Consider the following 11267-nt stretch of genomic DNA (forward strand, 5'->3'; position numbering starts at 1 on the left):
TGAAAATATAGTTTAGTTTGTGGGTCTGAAAACCAGGAATGCCGCTGAATGCTTCATCTTTAAAAGTGCCTAACGTTGGAATTATGGAGCTGTTGATGTAGTTGTAGGCTAATATGTGCAGCTGTTACCAACACCGCGTTAATGTCAACGTTAGCAATTCAGTCCCATGGTGTTTGGAGGAGTTTCATTCAGCCAACGTCGGGCTGAGGTTAAATGCGTGTCTCACTGCGGAGGAGCAGTCTCGATAGATAAGTTCGATAAAACAAACAACGACAGAAATGTTTTGCACATGGTTGAATATTTATTCCATTTAAAAATGATAATGCCGTTTAAATGTGTGTTTAAGAAAGCTGATTCCTACTGTGTTCAGTGTTTACATTTCAATAAATATTTGTTTAAACTTGAGATCTGTAATATTTGTTATCATTGTCATTTTTTTATGTAAATTGAGGCAGCAAAAGCAGTATCGGCCCAAGCAAAACCGTCCATTGGCAAAGGGTGATGGAAAAAAATCGGTATCGATATCTGTCAGGTTCAAACTCCTGTGACACTTGTAAAAACCCTTAATTACATAAGAGACAGACAACAAAATACAAAGTTTTCTCGCAGCGAGGAGAATGAAACAACATACCCAGTGACATGCCACTCCACTCTCAATATGCCATTCATTCGCCTCTCTTTTTATTTTCTTTAGGTGGTCCCTGATTCGTGGTCGTACAACTGTAAGGGGAGGGGGGAGCAAACAGTTGCACGAGCTGTATTTGTTCGTCTGTGTGTGTGTGCGTGTGTGTATGTGAGAGTAATTACTTTTTGTGCATGTGTTCTTATTTTGGCACATTTTTGTATGATGACCAGGAACATCTTCAAGGTCACTGCTGGTGCTCCCAGGCACCTCCAAGATTAGTGGTGCTGGGAGTTACTGGTCAGGGTCACAGAATGTTCCTGCCTTAAAACACTCAAGACACTTTTTCTATTGTCTACACAAACGGATATAAGAGTGATAACGAACACTATAATAATTGGATTTACATTTTATTCCAACATTAACTAGCACTATAGTAATTGTATTTACATTTTATTCTAACATTTCCCTCCTGTTTATCACACATTTATCTGTTTGCAGTCGCTCCTAGGCTCTCCTCTCGCCTTTCACCTAGCAGGTCATCTATGTCAGAAAATGTGCTTACACCTAAACAGAAGTGTTCTTGTTGTCTGAGTCAAACTACTTGTCTTGGTCAGGAAACAAGTCAGGGGCATGTCCATGATGGCTATCTGAGTCGTCACTGTCATCGCTGCCACTTGCCACCAGTAGGGGGTACATTTCATTTACCTTTGTTGACATTGGTGCCATGGCTGAATCCGCAGTCCGTGTGATCATGACCTTCAGGATAGGGATACAACAACATCTACATAAGGCACACAAAAGAAGCACAGACATCACGTAAGGAGACCATTGCCCCCAAAATGCTCTCCGCAAGTCACCAAACATCTCAGTGTCAACACCAGAGTGTTCCTTCATCTTGGTGTTTAGCACCTTTAAACCAGAAATCGCACGCAACAGCATTCCTGTGGAATCTGTATTGTTGGGGATGAACGTGCAACATTGGTCGCCAAACATGGCGCACACTCCTTGCTGATGTGCCAGCAGTCCATCCAAGGCGATGTGATTATGGAAGGCCATGAGTGACGTGGCATGGAGTTGTTGATCCAATTGCTGTGAGTCTGGCCTTGGTGTTGTTCCCAAACTTCTGTATGTTATAGTGGAGGTAGTTAATCCCATCTACATTTTTGTTAATTGTTATCCATGGGATAATACTTTCAAAACCCGATGCAACCTGATTTACTAGTTTGTACTCGTCTGGTACCCCTCGTGGCACGCCGATGGCATCGATGTAGGTGGGATTGTCTTGCATCATCCAATCAGGGGCTGGAACTTCCCTTTTTGTTTGGAAGTAGTTCGGGAGGTGATGTTTATCTGGAATCAGTAATGTCACTACTGCACATGTTCCGGTCACATTATATACGATGTCATTGAGGTATTCGTCCCCGCACCACCACCACACGTCTGCTCTGGAGTACTTAGTTGAAGGGGGTGTGTTTCCTCCTGCTGTGTTGTAGGTATCTTCATTTATTACATGTATACAATATTTGGACTCAACGTGACCTGCATTTTTTGCGGTACCTTTTAGCTGTACAGAGGTGAAATTTGCTAGGGCTACTTTAGCAGAGAATGGTGGGGGCCTTTTTGTCTTATTGACTACTGGGAATATAGTGTTATATTCTGAACATGATGGTGACAGTGTGGACATTTTTGTCATTACTTCAAGGACGCAAGTAGCATTGATCAGTGCTGGTACAATCCGGAGAAGTGGGGTCATGGTCATACATGCAACACAACTACTGTTTTTAACATAGTTTGCTGCACTTTTTGCTGCTTGTCAATGGTTAGCAACGAGTTGTTGAATGTTCCTGAAAAACCTGTAGCCACTAACATTTTAACAAATCTGAACCGTGCCATCAGAGTGGCAAAGCGTGCCCACAGCCGGAAGATCCAAAGCTTCTTCCAGGACCCCGGCAACACCAGACAACTGTGGCAGGGCATCCAGACTGTCACTGACTACAAAGCCAGACCTGCACCCTGCCAGAATGACATCAGCTTCCTCAATGAGCTAAATAACTTCTTCGGAAGGTTTGAGGCTCTGAACAATAACCCTGCGAGGAAGGCTACCCCCCACCCCGATGAACAGGCAGTCAAGTTTGATACTGCTGCTGTGTGGAGAGTCCTGAGGAAGGTCAACGTGCAGAAAGCTGCAGGCCCCGACGCCATTCCAGGACGGGTGATCAAGGAATGTGCAGACCAGCTGGCCCACGTGCTCACAGACATCTTCAACACCTCACTGGCCCAAGCTGTAGTCCCCCCGTGTTTCAAGTCCGCCACAATAATTCCAGTGCCCAAGAAACCATCTATTACATGTCTGAACGACTTTCGGCCCGTTGCACTCACATCAACCATTATGAAATGTTTCGAAAGGGTGGTTAAGGACCATATCACCTCCATACTCCCCCCATCACTCGACCCTTTCCAATTCGCGTACCAGCCAAACCGCTCCACTGAAGACGCCATCACCACTGCTCTCCACCTGAGCCTGGAGCACCTGGAGAAGAAAAACACCCATGTACGGATGCTGTTCCTGGACTTCAGCTCAGCATTCAACACGATCATCCCCCAGGACCTGGTACGCAAGTTGGAGCCACTGGGCCTCAAGACCTCCCTGTGCAACTGGCTGCTTGACTTCCTCACAGATAGAACCCAGTATGTCAGAGTGGGCAACAACACATCCAGTGTCATCTCCCTGAACACCGGCTCACCCCAGGGATGTGTTCTGAGCCCCCTGTTGTTTACCCTAATGACCCATGACTGTCGCCCCAAGTACAGCAGCAACCATATCCTGAAGTACGCGGACGACACGACAGTTGTGGGCCTCATTCAGGACAACAACGAACTGGCTTACAGGGAGGAAGTGAAACATCTTGTGGATTGGTGCAAGGCGAACAACCTGATCCTGAATGTTGACAAAACAAAGGAGATCATCGTCGACTTCAGGAGATCCAGACCCAGCCACACTCCACTCAGCATCAACGACACAGCCGTAGAAGTTGTGAACACAACCAAGTACTTGGGGGTGCATATCACGGACAACCTCGGCTGGTCACGCCACACCTCCGCTCTGGCGAAGAAGGCACAGCAGCGACTGCACTTCCTGCGGCGGATGAGAAGAGCCTCCCTCTCCCCGCCTATCCTTACCACCTTCTACAGAGGGACCATCGAGAGCCTGCTGACCAACGGCATCTCCGTCTGGTCTGGGAGCTGCAAGGCCTCGGACTGGACGTTACTGCAGAGAGTGGTGAGGACAGCGGAGAAGATCATCGGGACCCCGCTCCCCCCCATTAAGGACATAGCAAACAGCCGGTGTGTATCTAGAGCCCATCGGATCTGCTCTGACCCCACACACCCCCAGCATGGACTGTTCTCTCGCCTGGCGTCTGGGAGAAGGCTCTGCAGCATCCGCTGTAGGACGACCAGGTTCAGAGACAGCTACTTCCCCCTGGCCATCAGACTGCTGAATGCCAAATAAGCCCCTCTACCCTTAATTACATTATTATTATTTATTTAAATTATTTGGGCAATTTACTGTTCACGCTGCACTTTACATTATGTTGTTCATATTTGGTGTCTATTCTATCTATTTATTCTCCACATTATTATTATTATTATTATTATTATTTATTATTACTTATCTTTTGTGTCTGTTATTATATGGGAGCCAGGCAACGACATTTCGTTGGCAATTTCACTACTGTGTTTTTGTGCAATGACAATAAAGGGAGTCTATCTATCTAACATCAACAGTTGTTTCTGTTTTTACTATAGTGATACCTTTCCTCTTCATTATTGGGTTCATTGTTATGATTACATTTGCATAGACACATATCGTTATCCTGAAGAAGGGGTCACTTCCTGGCGCTTGGGGAAATATGTACCATTCTGTGCAATTATGGATCAGGTAACCTGGGTTTAGGCCTCCACTACGGTTATGGAGAGACCCGTGGCTGTTTTAGTTGTAGTCACATTTTTACGCCACTTGGCCGCTGTCCCTGTGGACAACTTGTCCAATCTTCGTCTGGTTCGCCAATCAGGGAACTCCAAGATTGTGATTTTTTGGTTATGTACCAGTTGTGTCACGCTCTGTGTGGGTTTGCCCGTGACAGTTTGGTTATGTTCCCGGTCTAGGTTTTGGTTTCCGTTTTGAACTCTTTATTTTGTATTTAACTTCCTGTTTTGTCCTGTCGTCCTTGGTTGCCGTAATCATTCACACCTGTCCCTAATTTGTGTTTGTATTTAGTTCAGGTGTGTGCATCTCCCCTTTGTGGGATTATTGTTAGTTTGTCCGTCAGCAGTTGAGTTGCTTTTTCTGCCGCTGCTATAGCAAAAATAAATATTATTTACCTGCTATTGGTCCTGCTCTCTGCATCCTGGGGTCGCACCGCAACATCGACATGCCGCGCCGTGACAGAATAATCCCACCAAGTGACGACGACCTCGCGGAGAGCGACTTTCGGACCTGGCAGCTCCTCAAGGCTATGGAGGACGAGGAGATGGCGATGCCGCCATGGGAGATGGAGGACTTGGTGCGCGGTCCGGACGACATGTTCGTCGCTACGGCGTGGTTGTATCCCGGACCCACCGATGACACTCCAGATCCTCCGCGACGCCGCCGCAAGCCGCGGCGCCACAGAGCGAAGCCAAGCTCGTCTTCCCCTCCACGCCAAGTCGAGGTGCACCCGCCCTCATGCCCTGCCGGCTTCGACGAACCCGACGACGATCTCGCGGAGCTCGACGACTGGACCCGGCAGTTTTTCAAGGCGATGGAGCAGGAGTGTGCAAGGTACACCCCGGAGGAACTGGAGACCATGGTGTGGGGGCCGGACGGCACCCTAGTGCCCATGGCGTCGGTGTTCCCGGTACCCGCTGCACACCCTCCGACGCGGCGGCGTCGCCGACGCACGGCACGTCGCCAAGAGGTGTGGCCGCCCTCTTCCGCCTCGCCATGTCACGCCACGGCACAGCTCAATCCTCTCGCTGCTGCCGAGTTGCAGCCCGTCGTGCATTCCCCGACGGCTCCCGTGCCAAGTGGCGAGGCGCCCCGGATTCCTCCAGTGCCCAAGCCACGCAGCCCCAGGGGTTTCCAAGACCCGGCTCCCGTGCCAAGCTGCGTGGCGTCTCAGTTTCTTCCAGTGCCCAAGCCACGCAGCCCCAGGGGTTTCCAAGACCCGGCTCCCGTGCCAAGCTGCGTGGCGTCACAGATTCCTCCAGTTCCCAAGCCACGCAGCCCCAGGGGTTTCCAAGACCCGGCTCCCGTGTTAAGCTGCGTGGCCTCACAGATTCCTCCAGTCCCCAAGCCACGCAGCTTCAAGGTTCCTCAAACCCCGGCTCTTGCACCAAGCTGCGTGACTCCACAGATTCCTCCAGTCCCCAAGCCACGCAGCTTCAAGGTTCCTCAAACCCCGGCTCTCGCACCAAGCTGCGTGACTCCACAGATTCCTCCAGTCCCTAAGCCACGCAGCCCCAGGAGTTTCCAAGACCCGGCTCCCGTGCCAAGCTGCGTGGCATCCCGGATTCCGCCTGTGCCCAAGCCGCGCAGCCACTGGGTTTCCCAAGACCCGGCTCCCGTGCCAAGCTGCGTGGCATCCCGGATCCCGCCCGTGCCCAAGCCGCGCAGCCCGAGGGGTTCTCAAGACCCGGCTCCCATGCCAAGCTGCGCGGCGTCCCTGATCCCGCCCGTGCCCAAGCCGCGCAGCTTCAGGCCCAAACAAGTGGCTGTGGCCGGGACTGCTGACCTGGAGGAGCCAGTGACCCTCCTCCAAGCCTCCCTCCTCCCTGCCCTGGTTTCGGCTCCCTCGGATTACGGCGTCTGGGATCCGCCTTCGAGAGGGGGGGCTAGTACCACCTGCTGGGCTATGGTGGAAGCACAGCCCAGCCTGCCGATGGAAGGGGAGAATGGCGCCACCTGCTGGGGGAGTGAGGAGGCACAGCCCACTCCACCTGTAGGACGAGCAGCAGGGCTTGCTGGAGCAGATGGTCAGGCTCTGGCATGGACGACGCCTGCTGCTTCGCCGTCTCCGCGTCAGGGCCGGACTCCTGCTTCTTTGCCGTCTCCGCGTCAGGGCCGGACTCCTGCTTCTTCGCCATCTCCGCGTCAGGACCGGACTCCTGCTTCTTCGCCATCTCCGCGTCAGGACCGGACTCCTGCTTCTTCGCCATCTCCGCGTCAGGACCGGACACCTGCTTCTTCGCCGTCTCCGCGTCAGGGTCGGACGCCTGCTTCTTCGCCGTCTCCGCGTCAGGGTCGGACGCCTGCTTCTTCGCCGTCTCCGCGTCAGGGCCGGACGCCTGCTTCTTCGCCGTCTCCGCGTCAGGACCGGACTCCTGCTTCTTCGCCGTCTCCGCGTCAGGACCGGACTCCTGCTTCTTCGCCGTCTCCGCGTCAGGACCGGACTCCTGCTTCTTCGCCGTCTCCGCGTCGGGGCCGGACACCTGCATCTTCGCCGTTTCCGCGTCGGGGCCGGACGCCTGCATCCTTGCCGTCTCCGCGTCGGGGCCGGACGGCCTCTAGACTTTCGGCCGGAGACCTGGTTCTACACCCAGGGCGCCCCCCTGAGGATGCCTACCTCGCTCTTGGTCGAGGGCGCCCCCCGGAGGGTGCTTACCGACCCAACCATTCCCTCCGTCACGTGGAGGGGTCCGCCGGGCCTGCCGCCCCGGCCGGCCCCCTGAAGGGTCCCGTCGGCGACCCACCTCCGGTCCCCCCACCACCCTTCCCTCTGAACTGTTTCGGACATCTGGGATCCATCCTTGAGGGGGGTGTACTGTCACGCTCTGTGTGGGTTTGCCCGTGACAGTTTGGTTATGTTCCCGGTCTAGGTTTTGGTTTCCGTTTTGAACTCTTTATTTTGTATTTAACTTCCTGTTTTGTCCTGTCGTCCTTGGTTGCCGTAATCATTCACACCTGTCCCTAATTTGTGTTTGTATTTAGTTCAGGTGTGTGCATCTCCCCTTTGTGGGATTATTGTTAGTTTGTCCGTCAGCAGTTGAGTTGCTTTTTCTGCCGCTGCTATAGCAAAAATAAATATTATTTACCTGCTATTGGTCCTGCTCTCTGCATCCTGGGGTCGCACCGCAACATCGACATGCCGCGCCGTGACAAGTTGTATGCGGGTCCGTAGTCTGTTGCAGGTTGTCCATACTCATTATACAATCAGCTCCACGGGATGGTTATGGTGGTATTGTCACGGCGCGGCATGTCGATGTTGCGGTGCGACCCCAGGATGCAGAGAGCAGGACCAATAGCAGGTAAATAACATTTATTTTTTGCTATAATAGCAGCGGCAGAAAAAGCAACTCAACTGCTGACGGACAAACTAACAATAATCCCACAAAGGGGAGATGCGCACACCTGAACTAAATACAAACACAAATTAGGGACAGGTGTGAATGATTACGGCAACCAAGGACGACAGGACAAAACAGGAAGTTAAATACAAAATAAGAGTTCAAAACGGAAACCAAAACCTAGACCGGGTACATAACCAAACTGTCACGGGCAAACCCACACAGAGCGTGACAGGTATTTTGGTTTGCATGAATAAAGATGTGGTTCTGTGTATCCTGTGTATTGTTGGCCTTGTGTTGCATCTACATCTCTAATACACTCTACAGTGGGTGGTTTACTGCAGTCACTCACTTTCAGCGTGTTGTTATTGTTTTTGTTTGCGGATAGGCGCTCCCATGCAAGTACACTGCAACCTATTAGGAACACCAAGCCTGTTATAATAGCGATCTTAGAACCAGGATGCATTGTTCAGTTTTCTGGCCAAGGGTATGTGCTATAATCTTCACTGCTCGGCACGATGCCCCAGAGTCCAAGACTCTGAAGTCCCTGTGTCACAGACAGGTCTTTACCTTCCTTGTCAGACTCCTGAACAATGACTACTTTACAATGGGTTTGATGTATCCAAGTGTTTCTTTCTGCAATTTTTGTATGCGGTCGGTGTCGTTAATCATACTTGATAAGGCCCTTCCCACTTGGGAGAGTGCCAGTGTTTTCTTTTTACACTTTTAATCAAAACCCAGTCTCCTGGTTTCACAGATGTTGGTGATGCTTGGTTGTCGTCTTCTTCCAGTTCTGTTTGTACACCTTTAAGCCTTTGTAGCAACAGCATTGCCTGAAAAAAAAAACATATCAGTCGATCCCTAGTGCAGACTCACATGCCGAGACACCCATGGCTATTTGAATCAGGTGGTAAGCATGTGCAGGATATGTTTGCAGACAATAGACGTGAATATTTGGGAGATACTGCATATCATTCGGGCTGCATGGTGGACAAGTGGTTAGTGCAGGCCACACAGCTAGGAGACCCGAGTTCGATTCCACCCTCGGCCATCTCTGTGTGGAGTTTGCATGTTCTCACAGTGCATGCATGGGTTTTTTCCAGGTACTCCGGTTTCCTCCCCCGTTCCAAACACATGCTAGTTTAATTGGCCACTCCAAATTGTCCATAGGTATGAATGTGAGTGTGAATGGTTGTTTGTCTATATGTGCCCTGTGATTGGCTGGCCACCAGTCCAGGGTGTACCCCGCCTCTTGCCCGAAGACAGCTGGGATAGGCTCCAGCACGGCCACGACCCATGTGACGATAAGCGGTAGAAAATTAATGGATGGATGTATTGTTGACGGCACGGCGGTCTAGTGGTTAGCGCGCAGACCTCACAGCTAGGAGACCAGGGTTCAATTCCACCCTCGGGCATCTCTGTGTGGAGTTTGCATGTTCTCCCCGTGCATGCGTGGGTTTTCTCCGGGTACTCCGGTTTCCTCCCACATTCCAAAAACATGCTAGGTTAATTGACGATTCCAAATTGTCCATAGGTATGAATGTGAGTGTGAATGGTTGTTTGTCTACGTATATGTGCCCTGTGATTGGCTGGCGACCAGTCCAGGGTGTACCCCGCCTCTCGCCCGAAGACAGCTGGGATAGGCTCCAGCACCCCTGCGACCCTCGTGAGGAAAAAGCGGTAGAAAATGAATGAATGAATGTATTGTTGAATGTTGGAAGAGGTTCTGGGTTTAAATCTCAGATGGGCCTATCCGTAGAATTTGTATGTTCTCCCGTGGACTGCATGGATTTACTCTGGGAACTCTCACAGTCCAAAAACGTGTTAGATTCATGTTAGATTCATCTGACAGTGGTACATTCTGTGTAGACGTTGATATAAGTTATCTGGAGTAGGTTCTGGCTCACCTGTGATCCTTAGCAATCTCTTTTATCCTAGGGGGATACTACCTGACCAGTGCCTACGGTGCCATGGCCCTCATTAAGAACTTCCAGGAAGAGCAAGCAGCAAGGGTGCTGAGCTCTGAGACCAGAAACACGCTACACCAGTGGCACCGCCGCCGCACGGCGCAGCGTTCCGCCCCGACTGTGGACGACTTTCAGGTAGCACACCTGACCTGAGCCCAGGCTGTGAGTTGTAGCAATTTCCAATCCATCCGCTTATTTTCAGGCATTAAAGGTGCACGAAATGTATTGGACAAAAACATTGGGACACCTGCTCATTGTTATTTTTACTACACATAGGAACTGAGATCATAATAAGAGAAAATAAGGCATATATAACACGAATAAGACGCAAAATATAGGCTGACCCGTTGCATTGGGAGAATACCTTGAGTTGTTGTTCCAGTGTTTTCTGGGGTGGCTATTGTCTCATCGATGTAACATCAATGTACTGACACTAGTGAGCATATCATCACAAGGTCTTTGAATGCCTCTTCCGAATGCCTTATATTTGTATTTTACCTCATTTAGCCATTTTTACGCTTGAAGATAATGAATTTAGGCAAACACATATACGTACAGTGCATCCGGAAAGTATTCACAGCGCTTCACTTTTTCTACATTTTGTCATGTTACAGCCTCATTCCAAACTGAATTAAATTAATCTCTTACCTCAAAATTCTACACAAAATACTCCATTATGAGAATGTGAAAAAAGGGTTTTTTGACATGTTTTGAATTTATTAAAAATAGAAAACAAAAAAATCACATTTACATAAGTATTCACAGCCTTTGCCATGAAGCTCAAAATTGAGCTCAGGTGCATCTTTTTTCCACTGATCCTCCTTGAGATCTTTCTACAGCTTAATTGGAGTCCACCTGCAGTAAATTCAGTTGATTGGACATGATTTGTAAATATAATAACTGTCTATATAAGGTCCCACAGTTGACTGTGCATGTCAGAGCACAAACACCAAGCATGAAGTCGAAAGAACTGTCTGTAGACCTGCGAGACAGGATTGTCTTGAGGCACAAATCTGGGGAAGGATACAGAAAAATTTCTGCTGCTTTGAAGGTCCCAATGAGCACAGTGGCCTCCATTATTTGTAAATGGAAGACGTTTGGAACCACCAGGACTCTTCCTAGAGCTGGCCGGCCTTCTAAACTGAGCGATCGGGGAAGAAGGGCCTTAGTCAGGGAGGTGACCAAGGCCCCGATGGTCACTCTGTCAGAGCTCCAGCGTTCCTCTGTGGAGAGAGGAGAGCCTTCCAGAAGGACAACCATCTCTGCAGCAATCCACCAATCAGGCCTGTATGGTAGAGTGGCCAGACGAAAGCCACTCCTTAGTAAAAGGAACATGGCAGCCCGTCTGG

General features: G+C 50.2%; 1 protein-coding gene across 3 annotated transcripts in view; it reads left to right on the plus strand.

Annotated features, from left to right (window-relative positions):
* LOC131136562 (ras and Rab interactor 2-like) overlaps positions 1 to 11267 on the plus strand; it is a 58450-nt gene that overhangs the window by 43451 nt on the left and 3732 nt on the right. For 2 of the 3 annotated variants that reach the window (XM_058083577.2, XM_058083556.2), the window contains one exon: positions 9890 to 10053. In XM_058083577.2, the coding sequence (XP_057939560.2) occupies positions 9890 to 10053 (164 nt within the window). Of the gene's footprint in view, positions 1 to 9889; positions 10081 to 11267 lie in introns of all 3 variants that reach the window. The other variant, XM_058083566.2, reaches the window with a different exon arrangement.

This window comes from Doryrhamphus excisus, linkage group LG9, assembly GCF_037039965.1.
Source record: "Doryrhamphus excisus strain RoL-2023G ecotype Guam linkage group LG9, RoL_Dexc_Guam_v1.1, whole genome shotgun sequence".
Lineage (NCBI taxonomy): Eukaryota > Metazoa > Chordata > Actinopteri > Syngnathiformes > Syngnathidae > Doryrhamphus > Doryrhamphus excisus.